This window comes from Anabrus simplex, chromosome 3 (assembly GCF_040414725.1).
Source record: "Anabrus simplex isolate iqAnaSimp1 chromosome 3, ASM4041472v1, whole genome shotgun sequence".
Classification (NCBI taxonomy): Eukaryota; Metazoa; Arthropoda; class Insecta; order Orthoptera; family Tettigoniidae; genus Anabrus; species Anabrus simplex.
The window spans coordinates 42,944,978-42,970,369 of record NC_090267.1 but is presented as its reverse complement, the minus strand read 5'-3'; the positions used below and the strand labels follow the sequence as shown (position 1 = coordinate 42,970,369).

The 25,392-nt window shown below is 39.3% G+C and overlaps 1 protein-coding gene across 1 annotated transcript in view; it reads right to left on the bottom strand.

The window, feature by feature from the left end:
- The window catches only part of LOC136866639 (nose resistant to fluoxetine protein 6), a 254,056-nt gene that overhangs the window by 175,019 nt on the left and 53,645 nt on the right, over positions 1-25,392 (bottom strand). The window contains exon 4 of the mRNA XM_068226574.1: positions 19,060-19,130. Coding sequence (XP_068082675.1) covers positions 19,060-19,130 — 71 coding nt within the window. The remainder of the gene's footprint in view (positions 1-19,059; positions 19,131-25,392) is intronic.

The following is a 25,392-nucleotide window of genomic DNA, read 5'->3' as shown; positions in this document are numbered from 1 at the left end:
TGTTGTAATCAGTACTCCCCACATCGACTTTAACTAGGAATAGGAATGGGGTTCTTCTCCAACGCCTGTGTACCATAGTAATGTATAATTCCCTTCTTGATTTGACTAGCAGAAGGCAAGGGAGCGTGCATTTAAGAAAACCTCTTTTATCTGATTCTCTTTATCATTTGTTGTAGGTGCCCCCGATTATAAACAATTTTACCCATCAAAATGTGACTGATGTTACGCATTGTGAATTGTGGCAGACAAGTGAACCTATCGTTATCATCACATCTCTGCAACTCGCACTTTACATTGCAAACAACGTCCGTGGACCTCCCTATACTTTTTCTCTGATTACGCCAAGAGACATGCAATTAAAAAATTCTTATTCACTTCATGTATAGAAATTTACTTCGATATCCGTATGCATTGTAAAATACCGTAGCGAAGCACTGGTACATTTGCTAGTATACAAATAATACAAACACAAATGATTGCTGGAAGTCTCCGTATTTACAACAACAATGAAAACAGCGGGAAAACGAAAGCGAGAACCAAGCCACCATTCGAAGTTGGCCCGTAGAACAATGCACGTATATGTAGACTAGTACCCTTCACTGTCTCTGTGTATCAGCACGACTTGTAGATTCTCATAACTTGAACCTATTCTATCACAAGATACTGTACATAATAATACTGTATTCACTGACTCTAACACTTGTTTAGAGATACATTCATTTACACACGCTAGTTGTTCCTGAACATACACTATAGAAAGTCTGAGATAACTTTCACCAACATATAATACCCAGCCGCCACAAGTGATACAATATCAAGTGCCTAAGCACTCCACAGTTTGCGGGTTAGTCACGTTCCACAAACATAAAAAGACTACCTTTCACAAACGTTTGAAGTCCACTCCAGTATAGTGCAGCAGTGTCACTCCACTACCTATTGTGAACTTTCACTCCCGTATCGTGTGTCAGCACTACTTCATTCCCGTACAATGTTGCCGTCCCTCACCGTATGACACATGCCAATATAGCATGAATCATACAAATTTTTCAAGTTAAGATAGCAATGATTTTCCCAGGCGTTGTACAAAACAAATTTACTCATCATATATATGGATACATTCCAGCTTACTATATTACGAATCAATATACAAATGAAATAATAATAATAATAATCATATTAATAATAATGAAAATAATAATACTAGCCCGTGTGGGGATTTACCGGTTACCTCCATCGGGCGCGCCCATTGGAATTGGGGAAGCTCGCTGATTCTGCCGCCAGCAGAGTCAGAGGGTAGTAGGGAAATAAAATACCAACGTGAAAAAAACTGGTCCCTTGCCAGGGTTACGGCGAAGACTGGTAAATGACCAGAAGCCAGAAAACATCTTGAGGTAACCTCTAGGGCTAACAACCCTAGTTGTAAAAGGATGGGTACCCGTCCAAAGTAAAGTCAAGTCAAAAAGCATGATGGCACAACATTTCAAGAAACATACCCCAGGGCGTAAATCTTCGGATAAATCCCTAGTCGTGAACGGCACGGCGCAAAAGTCTCGTTCGGATTCTGGGGGAGACTCGACATCATGCAAGAGACGAGTCGGAGCGTCTCGGTGTACCCCGAAGAGTCAAAAACTCAGGCCAAAATCTAAAACCTTCCTAGCAACTTTCAACATAAATTCACTTACACAAACTGGCAAGCTGAAAACCCTCACCAAAGCTCTTCACGAAAATCAGATATCCATAATGGCCCTACAGGAAACAAGGTACCCAGATGGAGAGATTTTTGAATCCGAAGGCTACCGATTTTTCAAGAGCAAAGCGCAAAGAGGAATCCTCAATGGAGCTGTGATGCTTGGAATCGCGTTTGCTGTTAGAACCAAGATCCTTAAATCGGTTGCAAATTTCGAACCTGTGAATGACAGATTGTCTATACACACAATTAAATGCGCGAACAAAACCTACGCCCTAGTGAACGCACATGCTCCTACAAACGATCAGAACAAGTCTGATCCAGACGAAGTTGATAATTTCTGGGACCTACTGGATGAAAAATTAAACAAATACCCCAAACAGCATGTCAAGCTTCTTTTGGGTGACTTCAATGCCCAACTAGGTCGTGACCAGAAGTACAAGAAAGTTATAGGAAATTACCCTGCTCACAAAAGAACCAATCCCAACGGCAAAAGACTGGTGTCCATTTACGAAAATCACAACCTGCAGGTCATGTCGACCACTTCGCCATCTACCCAGAAAACAAATGACTTGGCGTTCTCCCGTCCAAGCTCTCGGAGAGTTCCAAATTCATCATGTTGCAATCTCCAGGAGAAACAGCCCTGAGATTATGAATGTCAAGGTAAAGAAAGGCATCTATGTGGCCGCAGATCATTATATGTCTCTTATCAAATTCAAACCAATTCCCACAAACACAAGGAAGACAACCAAACAGATCACACGCTTCGACAATGATAAAATTCGGCAAAGGGTCGAGTAGTTCCAGGAGAAGGCTAGACCAAATGACTGTGACTTTAACAACGCCAAAAGTCTCCTTGTTGAGGCCGCCAAAGACGTTGCAGAAATCAAGAGAAGCAAAAAGCATGCCTGGTGGAATGGTACCTGCGAATCAGTCCTCCAAGAAAGACTCAACGCGTGGAAACAGTACTACTCTACGAAATCAGAAAATGATTGGGAAACCTACAAAATCCAACGTGCCCAAGAAGCTAGGGTGTTCAGAACTGAGAAACGTAAATACGAAAAATCTCTCATTGAAAAGATAGAACAAAACTTTAGGAAGAATGAAAGCAGAGAGTACTACAGAGCCTTCAAACGCAAACTCACTGGCTATAAACCACCATCTCTATGCTTTGAGCGAAAGGATGGTTCACTGGCGACGTCAAATGAAAAAAATTGCAGCATTCTGGCAGATTACTTCAAGAATTTACTTAATTGCTCTAAACCGCAAAGCCCCATCTAGACCAAGGAACCCTTACTCAGGTACCCAGATACCAGACCACCCGACAGAGATGAAATCAAGCGCCACATTGCCCGTCTCAAAAATAACAAAGCGCCGGGGGAAGACTCAGTAGTAGCAGAACTATGGAAATATGCCCCAGAGGAATCACTTGATATCTTGCAAAAGCAAATAGAAGAAATTTGGTACAAGGAGACCCTACCCGAAGATTGGAAAATAGCTTTGATCCATCCATTACACAAAAAAGGCAGCATGAAGAACATCAACAACTACAGAGGAATATCATTGCTACCCGTGACTTACAAAATTCCATCACTTGTCATCCTGGAGCGTTTGGAAGCACAAGTCGAACATCAAATAGGTGAATACAAAGGAGGGTTCAGAAAAGGTCACTCAACAGCTGAACAGATCCAAAATTTGAAAACGATCATCAGATATCGTGCACGAAGGTCGAAGCAGTATGTGTCTGTCTTTGTGGACTTTAAGAAAGCGTACGACTCCATTGACCTGGAAGTCCTGCTAAACATCTTAAATGAATTTGGAGTTGATTTGAAACTGCTGGCATTAATTAGAGCCACCCTGACCGATACACGAAGTTCCACGGATGTCTCTCGCATTCATTTGACATCAAAACAGGAGTCTGACAAGGTGATGGGCTATCCCCGATACTCTTCAACTGTGTTCTTGAAAAGATCATCAGAACCTGGCGGGTGAGATTACAGGAAATCAACTACAGTCCATTGAGAATAGGAACCAAATCCAAGGGGATCGCAACAGACTGCTTAGCATTTGTCGATGATATTGCTGTTCTCTCAAACGACATAGAAACCGCTAGAGCTCAAGTTTAAATTTTAAAGGAAATTGCCGAACAAACCGGTTTGCAGATATCGTTTGAGAAAACAGAAGTAATGACTAACATCAAAGAGGCTCCACCAAAACTCCATACAAAATACGGGGACATCACCCTAGTAGACATATTCGAATACCTGGGTGAGATCATCATGAAAAATGGACTGGACAATGAAGCACTTCAGGAGCGAGTACGCAAACTGGAAATAGCCTACCAAGCATCCCGCACAATCTACAACAAAAAATGCCTTTCCCCCAAAACACCAATATACGTCACTATGAAACAGTTCTGAAGCCAGTAGTTCTATATGCAGCCGAAACCCTGTCTCTAAATGCCAACAAAGGACTCCTTGAAGAACTGGAGAAAAGAGAACGCAAAATTGTGAGAGGAATCTTGGGATCATAGTACAGAAATGGAATCCATCAAAAGAGATCCAACAAGGAAGTCTACAGCAAAATAGAGAAAATTACCGACACAATCAGAAAAAGACGGGCACGATTTTACCGTCATCTGAAAAGAATGGACGGAAGAAAGTTAACTAAAGAAATCTTTCACTTTTTTGATTCAAACCCCAAAACCACAATTCCCTGGTTTAGAAATACCAAAGAAGACCTGCAAATGCTACATATCTCAGCTGAAGACGCTCTTAACAGAGATCTCTTCCGCAAGAAAATATTGACGTACGTGCTAAACCGAGACGAGCAACCGAAGAGAAGACACGGTGCCCCTTGGACAGAGGAGCGTAAGCAGGCCCACTCACAAATAATGGGGGAAATTTGGGCTCTAAAGAAGGCCAAGTTCAATGTCAAATGCAACAAGACTTAACGTGGTCCTTGATGGCCCTAGCGAATTATATATATAATACTAACTCGAATGTTGACAATGATACCTCTTACTTCTAAATATAGTGCGAGGGTGTGATATAGGTACTATCACAAGGAAGACATAAAATGCAGACTTGCATAAGCAAAGAAGACATTTCCTAAGAAAAGAAATTTGATCCCTTCGAACAATGATATAGGAATTAGAGAGATATTGTTGAAGACATTCTTCTGGAGCGTGGCATTGTATGAAAGTGAAACATGGACGATAACTAGCTCGGAAAGAAAGAGGATAGAAGCTTTTTTATGTGTTGTTACAGAAGAATGCTGAAGGTGAGATGAACAGAATCACGAATGAAGAAATATTGAATCGAATTGGCGAGAGGAAATCGATTTGGCTAAATTCGACCAGAAGGAGAGCTAGAATGATAGGACACATTTTAAGGCACTTATGACTCGCGCAGTTGTGTTTTGAGGGAAGTGTAGGCGGTAGAACCTGTAGGGGTGGACCATGGTATGAATATGGCAAGCAGATTAGAACAGATGTTGTTTGCAGCAGTTACGTAGAAATGAAAAGTTAAGCAGAGGATAAGGTGGAATTCAGAGCTGAATCAGACCAGTCTATGGACTGATGACACAAAGAAGAATACTATTATTATTACTTTCTGGCTTTATTTACTATCATCTATGGTCGGCAGTAACGTTAATTAAACCCACTTTTATTGCTGGATGCCATTTCAAATATCAAAGGCCTATAGATAGAATTTGCACTATTGAGTTGTTTTTGTGCTGATTGTTAGTGGGATTCATTTTGTGATGAAATGACGACCGAGCGAGTTGGCCGTGTGGTTAGGAGCGCGCGGCTGTCGGCGTGCTTTCGGGATATATTGGGTTCCAACCCCACCGTCGGACGCCCTGAAAATTGCTTCCATGATTTCCCATGTTTACACCAGACAAATACTGGAACTGTACCGTAAATAACGCCTCGTTTGTTTCCTTCCCACTCTTAGCCCTTTCCTACCCCATCGCCGCCATAAGGTGTGTCGGTGGGAGTAAAGCCGATACTAAAATAAATATTATATCTGTATATATTGTAACCGTTCATCACCATGCCATAGGCATGTTAGGAGGTCTAGTCAATTATATATGACGTTTTCCGCAACATTCTGTGACATATAATGCAGTAATTAGCAGTCTACATGCCGAACCGGGGTGTGATTTGCGATATCCCAGCCCGAAGGGAGCAGTTTTCTGCCCTGTAACGAGAAAAGGATAGCGCATTACCGCTGAACCTTGAAATCGTGCACTCTTTCCGAGGAAGCGAGAAGGGAAGATGACGCTAAGCGTGGAAACGTAGGTTGTCGGAGAGTGGGCTGAGTTAAGGTGTATTACCCCTGAGAAATAAATGTCCTCTACTAATTCAACACCGCATTCACTGGTGCCAATTCACTATCATTTACTAAAAAGAGGAAGAATAAGAACACCTTCATCTGAAATAATTTTTGAAAAATTATGAGGCAGGTCTCATTCGAACCGATGTACTTAATGCTAATTGTTAATGCATATAAATGCAATACTTGAATAGTGGATCGGTAATGGCGTTTGTCATATAGCAGTACGCAGAGTAAAGATGACTGCTGAAATCTGACAACGTGTGGAAAAAAGTGGGAGATCTTGCGTGATGAACATTGACGCGTGATTTTCTAAAAGGACGCTTTTGACCTACTGATCGCTTTAGTTTTATATCTGTTCAGTAGAAAGTAGAGGTCACAAGCTATAATTTGATTGTTTTCACGTCGCTGAAAGATTCCGATTACCGGACCTTTAAATTGCAGCAGGGGCATAATATACCTCCCCCATGATAATTTCTCCGGAGGCTATAAGTTGAGCTAGGACCTGGATACAGTATCTCATTGTCATTCGTGTAGCTGCGGTACTAACACGTGAGGCGTGAACTTGGATATCAGTTTATGAAGTGTTGTGTCTTAGAAGAAAAACACATCACTGCGGTGCAAGATATCGCGGGATAAGGCGTGTGGTACCAGACAATGTGCATTATTTGGGGAATAGAAGCCTTATTTTAATATTTAGCATTTAATTGTTAACAACAGTGAGTTGCAGCACATGGTGCAATCAACAATGAAAGAGCAAACGCGTCAGATAGTTTAGAGGTAGTGAGACAGTTAATTATATTCAATAATCAATAATAACCGATCCAAAGCATTTTACGAGTGAGTGACATTCAATAAAATTAAATAAATGTTCCCGAACTTGCCACTATTTGCATTGTTTATCGGTGTATCGTGCCAGCAGTAGATCCTTTTGAAAGTACATAAACAGTGTTTAATTACTGATTTCCCATTTTTGCCTTATGTTCGTGAGTGATCGTCGAACCCCAGATTTGGAGCCTAAAAGAATCGCTCCTAAGTGCCTACAGTCATTTCTACAGGGAACGTCCAGGGAATCAACTAAGAAGACCACAGTTCGTGACTTGGATCGTGGTAGTATGGAGAGGAACTAAGGACTATTAACGAGAAGACCGCTCATCATGAAGGAGTAAAAACCTAAGATGTACCTCGAGATGACAGCAAACCATACCCAGCATTTGATAAGTACATAATTTGAATATATTTTACTACGAGATTTGCATGCTAGTAGTAATTTTTGTTTTGTAAATATTAAAATGTATAATTATTCATTTAAAATGTAGGGAACACCATACGTGTGTGACGGGGAAAGATTTATTATTTTAGTTAGGATTTTTAAATGATTTAAGAATAATCATTAATATTTATCAGGTTTATTTGCATGAATTTTTATATAGATCCCCTTAAGTTCTTAGTGTAGATGAAGCACATATTTGGGAAGAATAGCGATTTAGCTAAACTTATAATTTCTCCGTAATGTTATTATCTGGTAAAGATTTTTATAGTAGTTTGAATATAAACTATATGTTTGATTCAGGGTGATTCAGATATTATAAATCCTGTATGATGATAGATGGTCATTGAAGATGTCCCAAACCGAGGTATTTTGCGAGAAGAATTAAATAACCTGTAAGAATGGAGTCTTCTCCGTAAATTAATAGAACGGATTTGAGACGTGGTGGTATGATATGGAGGGGTGAAGCTGTAACATGTTGTGTTGTTGGAATGATAAAAGATAATAATAATTGTGGCTGTTATGATTTATTGAATTGGGCTGAATATATAGCCAAATAATGAATAAGAAGAGGAAATGGCTCTCAAATTAATACGTACATGAGAACAAGCCGAGATGATATATAAAAGAAAGAAAAAGAAAAAGAAAGAAAGAAGGAAGGAAAGAAAGAAGGAAAGAAAGAACGACGATTTCAATGTGTCTGTAGCCACAGAGCTGGTCACACAGCTGTTGTCATGATTGACAGTTTTATTTGGGTGGACTTAGGATCGGAGGAGTTCTTGTTGTTTTCCAGCAGGTTTATGTTTGCTTTTAATTCACCAGAGCAGTTTCAATTCCATTTTAATGATACGTTATAGGTAATGCGGATAATTTTCTGATTTTGCGAAGGATAGATCCATTCCCATGTTATGCATTTAATTAGCTCGTGATTGGAGTTTAAACTTTTTACCCTCGAAGCTGAAGTACCTGTGTTTGACACATGTTGGAGCGAAGAATTTAACCAGATACCATGGCTTGGTTAAGCCAAAACCTTCGAAATTTATTTTGTGATATAAGTTTGATATGTTTTATGTAATGTGTTTATGTGTTTTATTATTTCCCAAAGTGTTCTACGGCGATGGATTCGATTCCAGCGTTGGCTGATTTTTCTTTGAATTTAAATTGTTAGGTAAACCCAGGATACACGTATGTGTTCAGTGTAAATATATAATTGTCTTGGTCAAGTGGACCATATGTTTGATATGCAGCGATGCAATCTCGTGTGTAAAGTAGATGTACTGGTGATTTCATTCCAAATCATGATGATTGATAATTAATTAAAGATATGATTAATTAATATCGATTTATGATAATGAATCAACAGAATGGATGCCATTTAATATCCATTTTGATTAGCTTATTAAATATTAGATGCCATTTAATATCATTGTTATAAATAAATAAAACCACGTATCAGTGTGTATTAATCAAATGAATTGAGGTCTGCCAAGGACCAACTACGACTGTGAATAAACTACAAGAACATGAAGGCATACCATGTATATAACGTTTGCATCAGTGTTGATTGTTTATTTGCTCATATGTTGAAATATGGCATCATCTCGTGTGGTTTTAATCAGTATAATAAAATGTTTAGAAAAATATATTTGAACGAAGCTTCTTATCATTTAATAATAGTAGTGTATTCCTCTCACATTATAGAGATTTCTACTTTCATTATATTTTACGTAGTGTCTATTTCCTTTTGGAACATTCCATCGCCCGGATGCTTCGTGAGTTCAGCCGGTGACGCAATGAAAGTAGGGAGGACGAGACTTCAAACCTGGCAAGTGACTTCTGGAGGTTCTCATCCAACTATTCCATCTATACATTTGTTTGTGAAACCAAATTATGTAACAGTTGCCCTAAATGACAAAGTAAGCGTACACTATATATATATTAAGATGATCACATAAACCTCGAGCTAGGGAAAAGTATTCGGACCGCCTGCTAGTCGAACACGGGGCTCTATGAAATAAAGACCACTGGGCTAACCAGTAACCCTTGGGTCAGGATATTATTATTATTATTATTATTATTATTATTATTATTATTATTATTATTATTATTATTATTAGAATATGTACCCATTCATCGCACGGGAATTGTTAATCAATTTCACGATTCGTTAATGAATTCATGAGAAGTTACATGACTGTATTCACACATTTAATTCGGAATGTTAAACTGATATTCTACTACAAAAGCACGTGGCAGTAACGTGAAGTACGATAAAGCTGAACCAAGTGCACACAGAATCACAGAATAACAGAGTTTATCGAACGAAACAGTTAATGGTTCGAATATGTGCATAATTCTCATTATTTTTCGTTTACTTTTTGTTGTTCACCTGAAACCAGGAGTGGTATTGTGGCTGACGACTCATGAAACCAATCGTTGACGATAACCTCCCTTATTATCTGTTCTATCGAAAAGGGTAAAATGACTCTTTAGTTAAACCTTTTAAACCAACCTGAAATGATATGACAGCCTGTAGAACGGCCCATTAATGATATCCTCCCTTATTATCCTCCTATAGAAAAGTGCACATGAGAAAAAATAAATAAACTGATTTCCATTAAGGCTGGTAGTTTTCCACTAAGGTTGGTCATGTATAATTTATCGGAGTGTAAAATCAATGTTTCGACTTCCTATGAACCCCGAAACCAATTCGGGATTTAGAAGTAATGTTGTCCTCAATATCTTCCCAAGGACATATATAAAGTTTGGCAGAAATATGAAGAGTACTCTCCCAGTTATGAGAACTCAACAAACGGACGAACAGACGAATCGACAAAAGAATAAAAGAAATGTCCGCTCGAAGTGTCCCCGTATCGGAATGATGTACATGAGAAACAGTTTTATAAATTGATTTCCATTAAGGGAGGTATATTTCCTACCCAAGGACAGGTGGATTCTAAATATTAAGTTTGGTAGAAATATAACCAGTAGTTTTCAAGTTATAAGAACAGAGACAAACAGACAAACAGACAGACAAAAGAAACAAACAAACAGACAGACACCAAAGCTAAAATTGTACAGATTATTATCATTATTACGATTTATTAGGATGATAAACGTGACGGCGTTATAGCTAAAACTGATCTTACGGAAACAAGAGAAACACTGAGTGAAATGAAATGTAATAAAATGGACTGTTACGCGGAGACTTGCTGTAATTTATGCCATTAGCTCACCATTTGTGGATTGTGGTGTCTGGATACGTTCGATGTGCAGTCCGGTTTGAGCTGCGGTAGAGAGCGGTTCGCTGTACTCTGCCTTCACTTCATTGAGGGTGACGTTGGTGCGTTAATATTTTCCAGTAAAATAGTCAAAGTTACAATGGCAACAAATAGCATTATGAGGAATATAATAAAATGTGCATTTATAGACAACACAAATAAACCAGGGCCAGCAGAAATTAATGAGTTGATTCATTATAACTCTTAAAGTTGATCAACTGTAAGCCATTCAACTCGACAGTCTGGAAACCGCTGTCTACATCAAACTAACCAGTGAATTGCTAATGGAGAAGGTACTAACTACAAACGGAAAATCACAGATACGAAAATGTTACGGTTCCTTCTTGATGTTGTTATAACATGTGCAGATGTTGATTAGTAAATTGCTCAGAATAATGAACCTACCAATAGAAATTCCAAACGAGAAATTAATGTTATTCTTAGCAAGTATGGGAAAGTAAGGGAAATTAGAAATGAAAGATGGTCTTCAACCTACATTTACAGTGGTATCAGAGCTATGCGAACATAACTTAAAATTCCCATACCACCTATCGTGGCCATAGATGGATAATTAAACGCAAGTAAAAAATGAATTCTAAATCCTGCTTTTACTGAAACGCTACGGACCACTTTAGACAAGATTGCCCGATAAGGCGAGGCGTGAACGACAACAAAACAGGGCCCAGATTACTCAGTGGGATAGTTGCGAACAGGAAACGTCCCACTGATTCACCCGCTGTATTAGAGCATATTTCACACAGACAAACCTTCCCCAGTACAAGCACAGGCTACAGAACAACGCGAAGTGTATGAGTCACTTACTAACGCCAATGTCTTATCCCCAACACAAGTCAGCCAGGCAGCCTCGCCGAACGACCTATCCACACAGAAAGAATACAGCCATCAAAACAAGATGAACACAAACATCCGATAATAGTCAACGCAAGAATGAAGGTGATGCAGGTGCGGAAATGTCGGTAATACACAACCTTGAACAGGAAATTGTAAACACACCTGTCAACACCGAAGCGGAGAATATAACGCATGCTAGCACACTAGAGAAACCAGGAGAGAGCGACAAGAGTATTCAATCACTGAACACGAGCGCTATTCAAGACACTACGACTAATAGCATGCAACGGACCGATGAAATCTAAGCAGAAACCTCGAATCTTATGGAAATACAAGAGACGAGGTCAAGGGATAAAGAAAGCTTGAAGACAAATGAAACACCAACCCAAGAAATTACCATTTCGAAAAGAAAAACAAAAGTAAAAACACATCGACCCTAGGGGGAGGAAACACAGACGCCATACAACGGCAGAGACCCGCGGCTACAGAGGAGTAGATTAGGAAATGGACGATAGAATCCCTCCCCCATCTCCAGTGTGTTTATTAGGAGAAGAAAAGTGCATACTTTCACGAGGATGCTGTCAGCATAGAGATAGATAACACTAAATATAAACTGTATTCAAACTGCAAGTAAGCAGTAACTTCTTAAACAGATTAATCGTGACCAGGTCATGGATATTGTTATGTTGCAAGAAGTCGCAACCGAAGACCTTTCTCCCATTTCTGGATACAAAAAAATTATTAATCTTAAGGAGCACAAACGTAGTAAAGCCATACACGTTAAGGGCAATATAAAATACTCAAACACAGCACTCCTGTCAAATTCTCGAGGAATCAGCATACGTATTCGGAACTTACTCATATATTAAATATCTATGCCCCATCAGGCTCACAAGCATGGACGCGAAGACGGCTGTTCTATACCACATAAATCCTTCCACTTATTTACGGACATAGAGATAATATGATCCTTGGGGGTGATTTTAACGCAGTATTATCAGCCAAAGACCAAATGGGACAACTTCAGGCATGTCCGGCGCTGTCTGATTTAAAAAAAGGGCTACGCCTACTAGATATATGTGAAGTGAAGCAACAGAGGTCAGCTGGATATTCGTATTATTACAAAGATGGCGTTTCTTGACTCGATAGAATAAATGTCAGCTGGGGACTAAACGACAAAGTGAGGGAAACAGATGTATTCCCAGTAGAATTTTCAAACCATTGTGCATTTATCTGTAAGATCCGGCAACCTCAGTGGGGACCCAGACGCGGGCGAGGAATTTGGAGATTAAATTAATCTATTTTGAAGAAACATGGACTTACATGAAAGATTTTTTGCTGAATGGCAAAAATGGAAATCATACATACCCCGATATAAAGGTACTCTTGAGTGGTGGCTATTATACGCTAAACCTCGCACGATCTGGCTATTAAGCACATCCAGTGCCGAGAGGAGAAAACAGATAAACCAAACGACAGAATTCTATTACGAATCCTTAAGGCAGTTATATAATGATACATATCGAAGATTGAAGAAAACAAATTCGCAGGTACTGACGATACAGCGAAGAGAAATGGAAGGTCTGCAAATTCAAGCGCAGGATCATCAATGCCTTGCCAACGAGTCACCTGCCAGTTACCACCTTATAAGGAATTCTAGGAAAAAAAGACATCGCGACAACTAATGGACAAATAATGAATAGCCCCGAAATAATAAATGAAGTGGCGGAGAGCGGAGAGTTTTTATCAGTCCTTGTAGAAAGAAGATTCTCTCAACATCATAAATCACCAACACCCATTCTTTGAAAATATAAAGGGAGGAATTCAGCATAGGGAACAAGGAAGTTTGACCCAAGGCATCACCGTAGTAGAAATAAATCAGGCAATACTTCAAAGCGCACCGAACAAATCTCGTGGTCCAGATGGACTAGGGAGAGCTTTTTACCAGACATATTGGTCCACCATTACAGATGAAAGTGTTGCAGCAATGAATGATGCTTGTAATCGAGAAAGGAACATCGACAAGTTAAAAGAAGGCCTTGTGATCCTTCTTCCGAAGACGACAAATCCAATCAAGTTATCTGACTTTCAGACAATAACGATCTTATATTTTGACTATAAGCTATTAACTAAATGTGTGAAAAGGAGACAACTGCGTTTGTGGAGGACGCCACATTGGAACACCTGGCTGGTGTACTACCAGGAAGATGTATAATAAATTCTCTACGTGTAATTCGGGATGTTACAAGCGAGTCGTTGGTCGACAATAAGAAGAAACTTCTAATATCACTAGAATTTGACCACGCATTTGACAGGGTAAACCACAAATATATAATTGAAACACCAAATGCCCTTGGCATTGGCACTCGATTCACGACTGTCATGGGAAAAATTATTAATGGAGGCTCTTCAAGGGATAAATGGTTATTTAACTAGGCCAATCCACATCCACAGAGGAGTACGACAACGGTGCCCGCTGTCCCTGTTCATCTTTGTTATCTCCCTAGAACACCTCCCTAGTAATCTACAACATACTTTCTGTCCTAGTAATCTAGATGTCGTCACATTCGCAGATGACGTTACTCCAATATTGGATCAAACTATTGATATCCAGCATTTGTTCAAGGTAATATAGGATTACGAGAGATATTCTGGGGCTCAGCTGAACCGAAAGAAGACGAAGGCGATGTAGTTTGGCAACACTGGCCGTGTCCAATGGGCACTTCCAGATTGTGAAACTTTAACACAGGAACATTAAATTCTGGAAATAACCATCTTTAATAGTGTACACATTATGATCAAAAAGAACTGGGCCGATGCTTTTCATGCTGTAAGAGGCATATTGAAACAAGTTATAGATCTTTCCCCTTGCAGCAAAGTATAATATATGCTTAAGCAAAATATGGTATCTGAGCCAAATCCTTCGATTGCCAAGAATGATTGGTAAACGCATAATTGCGGTTGGTTCTTTTTTCAAGGATCATTAATACGCCTTGCCAGAAGTACACTCATCTTACCTAAATCCCAGGGTGAGTTGGGACTAATCGACGCCAAAGAGAAAGCAAAAACCTTGTTTCAAACAAGAAAAGTGAAGCTGTTTCACAGCGCAGTGGATCATAAATCGAAGAATTTCCTCATGAGATGGTGCAGTCTTCAACAGTGCATTAACCCACCAACTTATTATGACATCAGTTATCATGCCCCTCGCGCAACATATCTGAGAGACAAGTTTAGTTATATGCCAAAAGATGTCATCACATCTCCAGCTGTCTTAACGAAAAAGGTTTGTAATTGTATACTCTCTCAACAGAATTTAGCCCCTAACATAACGAAAGCAGATGTGATAATCAACTGAAATAGAGTATTGGAGAATATCTCTAATCGCATACTTTCAGACGCAGTAAAATAAAGTTGGTGTAAGGTAATCCATGATATTACACCGACGGATTTGTGCAACATATGTCAATATGAACACACAATCCAGCACAGACTTACAACTTGTGGGAAGATTCGGCCGACGTGGAATAAACTTAAACAGACGCTGAAGTGCATAATCGGACGTCCGAACACATATGTCGCTACTGAATTGGTGATCCGCCCTACATTTAGTTTACAACTACCGCAACTGAACAGTGCTCTCGTATTACTTGCAGGTTGTTATGTCGACTGTGTGTCTAAATCTCCTGTGCCTTACAGTGAAATCGAAAGGCTGTACGAGTTAAGTGACTATGTTTTAATCTTAATTCAGTGTCCGAAAAGGAAGAGATGGTTGGGAGAAAATATAGAGCAGCTAAGTAGTGTTCTCTAAGTGTGAAGTGTTGGAAGTATCAAGAGTAAATTAAAAGGAATAAATATAGACTGTATAAAAGTGTGATGTACGTTTGCGTGATACATTCATTGTTATTTGTTAATTCTTGATATCTACAGATGGGCATTATTGTGATATTCTGAAACTTCAAATAATTTCTGAATATTAGGCAACAATAATTTCTAAAGAGGGTTTCTGTTTGTGCTTTTCTCTATCTAATTGTGTGTTCAATTGTTAATCATTTGAAATAATTTTATGTATTTACTATTATATGTAAATAAAAGAGATGTTAAAGGAGTTATGTAGGAGCTGTTGTTTCCTGGTTCTCTCGTACTGCCTTTGTCATCTCATGTGGTGAGAACCAGTCTCATTTCCGATGCATGCATTGTCCACTAATTGGACAACGACTTTTATGACCTTAATACTCCCTATAACATCCATTGCATAGTGCACAGAGTCCTAATTTCAATATCAAAACACCATGGGTTGTGTACCTGGAGAGAGTATATTAGTATTCTTCCGTATTACTGGAATCTCTGCATAACTTAATATATAACACAATTAAATACTGTTCGAGACAAGTCAAAACCGATCTCTACTGAACCTGAGCAGCTCTTCATCGAGAAAACAATTTCTCAATGTGAATTACTATGAGTAGAATTCTACTCAGATATAAATTGAAGTTTTGACGCAAATACAAGAACAGAACATTGTGTCCACCTCTGGCTTCCAGCTCCTCGTAACGAATCCAACGGATGACTTTCTTCCTGCTGATAATCAAGTCTTTCTCTTCTAGAAAGGGATTGTTGAAGTACCTCCTCTATCTCTCGCCGTTGAAGTATATCCACTCTCAAATCTCTCACTGTCTCTACTACCACATGGTGCAATAAGATCTGATGTGTCTCTCCTTCCCATCTACCACGCTGTCCTTCGATCATCTAGTTCCGTAACAATCACTCCAATAGGTAGAAATTTCGTGGCCATTCTGAGCGTCACATAGCAAAGTTCAAAAAGTAGAAGTTAACAAATTCCAACTGCCTCGTCAGAATATGGCGGGGACTATGTAAATCTGTACATTGATAACGTTCTTCTCGTATTAATGAGCTAAAATAAGCATGGTGTGTCTCCGGTCCAATAGCCCGGGGCTACGGGAATTCACTGCAAGCTATTAATACGCGTGATGTTGTAATACATTACTTAAGACTCAACGTGTTCAGATTTCGTTATCGTCGTGATACAATTAAATGAGGTGGTAATGTTAAGTAGATGACTAAAGACCCTAGAAATACGCGTAAAAATATCAAATGACCTATAAACAAGCAGTGCAAATTGGGTAATTCGAAACTATAGGGACCGCAATAAAAGTTAGATTTGCCCAAAATTCGAATTAAAAGAAATAAGAAAAATTGAGTCGAAAATTACGTACAGCAAGGAAAAAGCCAATGAGATAACATCTAGCGTTATCAGAACTGTTTAAAAAATTAAAGATTTTTAAAAAAAATTTGTTTATTATCTAATGCACCGTACAGTAGTATAGTCTTCAGGTGAATTGATGATGTTTAAAATTTCTTCAGTTAAATTTTCCTGCCCCTCATTTTTAGGAATTCTTTTGCCTTTTGCTTGCTTGAACCAAACTGACATACGTTCATCAATGCCTGGATTTTCTGGTCCACTCACTCTTTTCTCTGTATTAATTCTTGAACTGTTTGGCAGTTTTCCTTATTCTTCAGAAACGTTGACTGCGTATTCACAGGCATTCCGTATTCTTTAGCAACGTCCGATTTCCTTTTTAGGTACTTCTCTTTGCACTTCTTCAATAACTGTAATAATTTTCGGCTGGAGTGAACGATTTGTACTGAACAAGAGAGGGCTTGGAAAGAGCCTTGATACCGTAAAAACACAAACCGCTGAAAACATTACATGAGTAAACTTACGAAGACGCTCAACGTTTCGCGCCTGCAAAAAGACTGACTGTTGTGAGTGTAGTGTGATCAACAGCTGAAGTGACCTTGAGAGCGTTGAGATCACGCTCGACGCCAGCCAGGGATTCAGCAGCAGGTGCCAACGCGGTGGTAGAAAACATGAACCAGACTATTTCAGTAATGATAACTATTCATATATAATAAGGTTTTAAGAATTTTCGAGATTTTTACTTCGAATTAACCAATACAAATTCGAATTAGCGAGGATATTTTAATATTATATTAATAGATAATTTAAGTGTCCATACGAAAAGTTCGAATTATTGAGGAATTCGTATTAAGAACGTTCGAATGATCCACGCTACATTGTATAAACACCTTACAAATTAATTATACATTTGGGTACTTTAATGTTTTGAACATCACAGTATTATATTTACGAATCTTATTATTATTTCCTGAATACACTCATTTTTCTACTGTTATCTCCGGCGTGACAGGAGTAAACTGATGCTTTATCTATAACCCCTGTATGTCGTAAGAAGCTACCACCAAAGTATCTGCACTCACTCTTTCGTCATCTAACATCAAAACCTACCCAAGATGTTGTGCTTTTCCGTGTAGTGGAGAAAATTTACGCGTGCGAAGTTCTTCTGGCAAGCACTATATCCTTCCTGCTTATTTAGAAAAGAGTCATGTTTTGTGATGTCATCGCGTGTTTTACCCACTTATGTTGAGTCTTATCTCAACTCGTTGAACCAGCCTCCTTTGGTCTTTTTAAACAGAAAGTAGGCAAAGTTCCGATTGGACAGTACTTTTCATCTCTATCATTTCAGTTGGATTCACAAAACGATCGTCGTAATTTCGAATGGTATCCATTATATTTTCCTTTTATGAATATAGCTCATGTTCTGGTCCTCTCTTGTACTCACTATTTTCTTTGACAGACTCCAAGAGTTCCTTTGCCGGGCTGAGTGGCTCAGAGAGGCGCTGGCCTTCTGGACCCAACTTGGCAGTTTCGATCCTGGCTCAGTCCTGTGGTATCTGAAGGTGCTCAAATACGTCAGCCACGTATCGGTAGCTTTACTGGCACGTAAAGGAACTCCTGTGGGACGAAATTCTTGTACCTCGGCGTCTCCGCAAACCGTAAAAGAAGTTAGTGTGACGTAAAGCAAATAGCATTATTATTATTCTTATGATTATTTCTTTATTATCTTTCTTTCCTCAGCTTCTAGTTTTTCTACCAAACCCCAAATCCCGTTTTGTAACTTTTTACTGGAATTACTTTGGGATTAACCCTCATATAATTTGGAATCTTCCATCTTCAAATATTACCTCTCAAGATATTTAATTACAAACACGATTACCCTGCGTTTGCTAGATTGACCTAACGTTTGCAGTGGACTATATCCTCTGGTAGTGAAATATTTGTTACTTTCATTGACACGTAACAGTTTCAACCTTCACATTGGCAGTTTGAAGGTGACTGAGGTATGAGTGATATTAACAATTCCATTCCTCACGCAGCTGCTCCTGTGTTGAATGGTGTGACAGTGCCACTCATACGTTCAGTCGGCCTGGTGGGTACATTTAACAACTCCTGGCCCGGCGACGAAAATAACGGGAAAATAACCCAGTCCTCACTTCACTTACGCTATATGCTTATTCAGTAACCTCTAGGCCATCTGGGACAGTTGATGATTGGGCTGCTTAGAATAAAAAAGCCTGCGGTCTGAGTACTCACTATGTATAATTGATCCTGACCCTCTGTACATTTAGAATTCTGAAAACATGTGGCCACTCATAGTGAAATGATACACTTTGTATAAATGAACTACCGTATTTTCCGGTGTTCAGTTAAGGATTCGTGAAATGAAGTAAGCTTTGTGTTTAACTCACCATTTTTATCCGTGAAAATGTCGTAGCAGGTACTGAATACCACAACTATGGCGAAGAAGGCAAGGATGGACCTGAAATTAAAACAGCTAAATGTTATTAGTGAGTGCAACACAAATCGTATCATACTTCTCTTTTAGAGGAACCGTTAATAATTCAGAAAGGGCAAATGACAGTGAGTTTTACACTAATATAAGGAACACGTACACTAGGTCTACTGGAAATTTCATGATGCCAACTACATTCTTACAGTTCTGACAATATTTGAAGAGTTTAAAGGTATCTGAATACCTGGGAATTGACACATCTAATCAAGGTAAACTATCAAACAACATCATACCCCGTTGATTGTATTGGAACGTCACTTAAGATATTGCATTTACCCGCAAGCTGCTAGTAGTTTGCATGATTCACGCGAGACCTTGTCTTGTGTGGAAATCACTATCTGCACTGGACTGCCATCTAGAGGCATTCACAGTACTCGACTTGTTCTTGTGATCTCCGTGCATATGAATATACGCCCACCGGTTTTGGTTTTGATTATTGTGATCGTCGAAAGGATGTGAGCGTGAAAAGACTCGTCCTCATCGCTGCTGTTGAAAAATTTCTTGAAAATTGAGTGGAGAAGAAGTAGGAGCCATGGTTTTCGACACCGGATGAATTACTCGAAAACCGGAGAGAGTCGAAATACTTTGGTTTCCTTTTTTCTCCTCTTAATCTATGCTCAGCGAGACTGTAAGTTTCGCTAACCCTAAATTGTGATCTGGGTATTGGATTAACTTGAAGAAATGCATGCTAACTGAAAGTGGAACTGTTCTTTGATCGTTCGAAGCGGAAACATTATTCTACATTATATTGTGCATGATATTTGATCTTTCTCGAATCAAGCGATTTACATTTGAATATGTTTCGACATGATGTTACAGATTAACACTTCGTAATAACGTTATGATTTAAGTTATTGGTGTTCCTCTCATGTACAATTTTGGCAATGTGTGTGCCTATTAATTAATTCCAAACACGAAATGTTCTGCTTTACATGTAAAATTCAGATTAGATATAATTGTAAAAACCGAATTTATTCATTGACTGTGGCATCTAAAAGGCATATTCAGTCATTATATTTTGGATGGATTTAATTCTTAATACCGACCCCGTGGTGTAGGGGTAGCGTGCTTGCCTCCTACCCGGAGGGCCCAGGTTAGATTCCCGGCCAGGTCAGGGAGTTTTACCTGGATCTGAGGGCTGGTTTAAAGTCCACTCAGCCTACGTGATTAGAATTGAGGAGCTATCTGACGGTGAGATAACGGCCCCGGTCTAGAAAGCGAAGAATAACGGCCGAGAGGATTCGTCGTGCTGACCACACGACACCTAGTAATCTGCAGGTATTCGGGCTGAGCAGCGGTCGCTTGGCAGAGCAAGGCCCTTCAGGAGCTGTAGTGCCATGGGGTTTGGTTTCGTTTGGTTTATAACTCTTAATGAATTTATATTTTCAAGTGCGTCAAAGTTTCATCCAGGGCAAATGTTAGTGAGTTGAAAGTGGCTTTTTGACTAACTCGGTTGTTTATGCTCAGCCATTTTCTTTCTCGGGTCATGTGATCCCGTTGCCATGACTGCAACTTGTAAATATTTCTGTGATGCAAGCTCTCTGTTATGAGCTGGCAGCTGACGGGCGTTCTCTGTGTTGTGAGTGTAAAATGTGGTTGTCGAGGATATGATGTTGATTTGTTATGCGGATGAGGTGAACTGTTGGGTCAACCGAGAGATTTGTTTCGAGGATTTAAACTTTATTTCCTTCAAAGTTTCGTTCTTGCTTATTATTAATTTCTGAATGTATTTAATTCTGGGTGTTATCTTTTATAGAACATGTTCAGGTGAAATATTTTGTGGAGTTATCTCCTCAAGTAACCAGAGATGGTCTTTAAGAAACCGTTTTCTCCTCTTGTGCTACAGTCAAGTTTTATTTTTTGATTTATTAACTTACTGTAATTTCCTTAATTCAGTTCTGGGATCACAAGGTCTGAAGAAGGTTTTATTTTCCTTTAATGAAATCTCGCACATGTTAAGTTCTTTGAATGATTGTTTGTTTAATTTATTAATCCAAAAGAATTATGCCATTGAATGTCATTTAAAATTGTCACTTCCTATTAAATTCCTAATTATCATTAAATGTTTTTTATTTTAGTCAGTAATAACCTACTTTACTTAGTAGTAATTTATTTATTCTTTAATCCACCTGACCTTGGTGGTCTGTAGTAACTTCCCCGCCTTGCTACGACCTTCTATTTGGAATATCTTAGTAAGTGTATTACATTTATTTATATCCTTGTTTTTACTTCCCATGGTCGTGCAAATACTATTGTTTTATACCTCTTCGAAAGTACGCGATAGTTTTTTGGTATCAGTTCGTATTGTTATATTATTATTATCATTGTTTTACATCTGTTCTGCTACTACTGACTAAGGTAAATAATAACAAAGTGCATTGTAAGAGTACTCAGTTGTAAAGGGGAAGGTAAGATTCGGATTGAGACTATAATGCTGTATATTTCTGTTCCATGATCATTTTATCATCACGCGGGAGCCCATTGCTGCAGTGTGAGTTATCTGAAAGATACCTGTGACATTCTACTTCATACATGGATCACTCTGTTCAACGCGTGTTTGACGACAGGAAAAATACCTGAAGGTTGGAGACAGTCGCATATCAAAATGCTCTTCAAAGGCAAAGGAGACAGGGATGACCCTGATTCGTATAGAGATATTTCCCTCGAAAATAACATTTATAAGGTCTATGTCAAGATCCTAGTGAACAGACTAATTGCAGAAACAGGAACTATGATCCCCGAACTGCAATTTGGTTTCATGAAAGGAAGAGGGACATTACACGCAGTCAAGGAGGTGGTCAAAGGGGAAATTTTATGTAATCTTTGTGGATTTTAAGAAGGCTTTTGACCTCTTAAACAGAGAAATACTCCTTAGAAAACTAGCGAATATGATTGGAGCAGACAACCCACTAACCATAGCCATAAATAACATACTTGCTTACAACAGGGTCACGATACAAGATGGCAAAGCATCCTCAGCAGCCATTATACAAAGCAACGGGGTATTGCAAGGGGACCCCCTTAGTCCGATACTATTTAACATAGCCTTAGCAGATATCACAAATATCAACCACAACACATCGGTTGTGATGTACCAGTATGCAGATGACATAGCAATAGGATCGAACAACAGAGATGACCTACAAGCTGTAATGGATAAGCTCGATGAGTATGCCGACATGAACAGTCTCATAATCAACAGAAAGAAAACAGTCCAAATGATTTTCCGGAAAGGAGGGAGAATAGCAGTAAATGACAGGATAACAAGTAGTGAAACAGCCCTGGAAGTTGTGAATTCATTCATATACTTGGGGATTACGCTCCAACCCTCTTCTACTCCTTTTAGAATTCATGTAAGAGAAAGGTCATTGGTAGCCATCAGAAATATGTATGATATGAAGGAACCCACTAAACTGTCTCTAAATACAGCCATGACACTGTTCTATGCAAAGGTTCTACCTGCCCTGACATACGGTTTGGAGCTAATTTGGGAACATCTAACTCTATCTGACCTTAGAGTTATTGAGAATGTCAAGGCTAGATTCTTGAAAAGAATTTTAGGTATTTCCAAAATGTCACAATCAAGACTTGCTTATGAGCTAGCCAGAGAAACCTTTCTTATGGAAGACATAAGAATAAGACTACAATTACCCTCCGCACGACAAGAACAAGAACTACTTCATATTAGACTAAGAAAACGAGCGGAAATTGACTTGGAATTCTACCGGACGGACGCAATGATTAATCGAAGCTGGACTGGGCCGAACAACGAACTGAGGAGTGCTCTGCACAGATTGGCCATACATGGTTTCCATCACAAACTGTGCGTACGACCTGGTTTTCATGACCCATATGTGCAGTGCGTGTGCGTGTTATGTGACAGACGATGTGATCAGTACCATTTTAGTGAATGCAGTAAGAGAACAGTTTCCTTATTGGATTACTCTAAAATGTAATGCACATTTGTGCGCAATTTCTTATTATTTATTTATGAATTCCTAATTCTCTGGCTTGGGAGCTTTGTATGCTAACTTGTTGACTGCTGCTGGAAATTTACTTTGAGCTAATAGTAAGCCTACTGACCGGTGAGTTATTTGATTTTCTTGTGGTGACTTCTCAATCCTCTAACTAAGGATTTTATTCACATGAAGAAAAGTGAAGACGTGTGTGTCTGTGTCTTTCTGCCTTGCGTTTGATGATTCTACGGGTTTGGTCTATCCAAATTAACTGCGGAGTAAGGATTACTGTATCCCTAGTTGACTGCTCAATGTCTAAATGCACTTATGGGCTGCTCGTAACCTTTCCTTTCGGTGTTCATCCGCCTGTTCTCTAGTTGGAAATTAGTTTAGCGAAGGAAGTGTGTATTGGGTGTAATCTTTGTTTGACCGTTCCTTAACCTCAACTATGTCTCGTATGGTGTTTTTTCCCTCCCAGCTTCGAAAGGCTGAGCTGATATATGAACTGGAATCTATTAATATTAAATGCGTCACTGCTAATTCTCAGTTTTTGAAAATCTTAGGTTCAGTGAAGGTTAAGTTGAGCATTGGAGGATTTACCTGGAAGATCAAATGTTGGTATCATCTAACTTGTATTGTGATGTCATTCTTGGTACGAATTTTCTGTCTAGTGAAGGTCAAGTGTTAGACTTAGAGTAGGAATTTCTTTTTTAAATTTTCACCCGACATTAAGTTTGCTTTGGTTGATGCTCCATTGAAGATACCTATTGTTTCGTGTGTAGGTTACCCGCCTCCTGATGAGGATAGTGATCTGAATTGCCTGGATCTTGGTCATATAGCAGAAATTGAAGCTGATCAAGTGCGTAACTTCTGTAAAGAATTTCCGGAAGTCTTAACAAGTAAATTAGGTTTGACTGATATTCTAGAATATGACATTGAGTTGTTAGACCATCAACCAGTTTCATCTCTTCCGTATCGTCTGTCTCCATCACGTATGCTGGAATTGAAGAAGATCGTGGAGCAGATGGAAAAAGATGGAGTTATCAGGCCTTCAACCTCCCCATATGCTTTCCGGTATTCTTAGTACGTAAGCCCACCGGTGGTTTTCGTGCCGTTATAGACTATCGAGTCTTGAACAGTTAGATAGTACTCCAGCCTATCCCTTTACCGGATCTCCACACTTGTTTCAGATGGTTTTCTGAGGCGAAGTTTCTCACCGTACTTGATTCGAACCAAGCATACTACCAAGTGCCCTTATCCAAGAAATATATTCCCCTTACGGCTTTCATAACCGATTGTAACCTGTATGAATTTCTGAGACTCCCGTTTGGCTTATCCTTTGGCACTGAAGTGTTAACGAGGCTGTTAAATTCTATTCTTCCGGACACAAACCTCAAGTTGTGTTTAACGACTTGGACGATCTGGAGATATTTCGGATAACTTCGAGGAACATCTGGAACATGTTAGAGAAGTTTTGGTACGCCTGAAGAAGGCTGGACTTACTGTCAAGCTATCAAAGATTGCATTCGCAAAGCCTAGCATGTCTTTCTGGGGGCATGTGGTTTCCTCAGATGGTGTTTCCATCGAACGATATAGAACTCAGGGTATCAGGGACTTTAAACCCTCTAGTGATGTTAAAGTTGTTTCCCGCTTCATCGGTACCGGTAAACATTTTTAGGAAGTTCATTCCAATTTGTTTTTCGAAATTGCTGCTCCCTTGTATTGTATTAGACGCAGAGATGTGAAGTTCACCTGGAGTAACGCCGAACAAGTAGCCTTCAATTCTCCGAAAGCTGCCCTGACCAATGCTCCGGTATTGACAATTCCTGATTTTAACAAGCGATTCATTGTGCAAACCGATGCTTCCGGTAAAGCTATTGCTGGGGTACTCTTACTGGAGTATGATGATGGGCGTAGACCTATTGCCTACGTATCTAGGACTCTTGACAGTTTGGAAAGCAAGTACTCTGTCTACGAACTAGAATGTCTTGCAGTCTTGTTCGCTCTTGAAACGTTTAGACCATTCATTGAACATGTGAACTTCGAGTTGGAAAGAGACAATCAGGCTCTTTCTTGGGTACTAAATAGGCCCAAAAGAACTGGAAGGATAACTAGGTACGCGCTACGTATTTCTCCTTCCACGTTCAATGTTCGACATATTAGAGTTTCTGAGAATACCATTGCAGATAGTTCAAGTAGGAGGTTCGAAGGGAATGACGAGTCTGAACTGAATCCTAATCTGGGAGAACTTGAGGTCAATGTTGTTGGTCTCG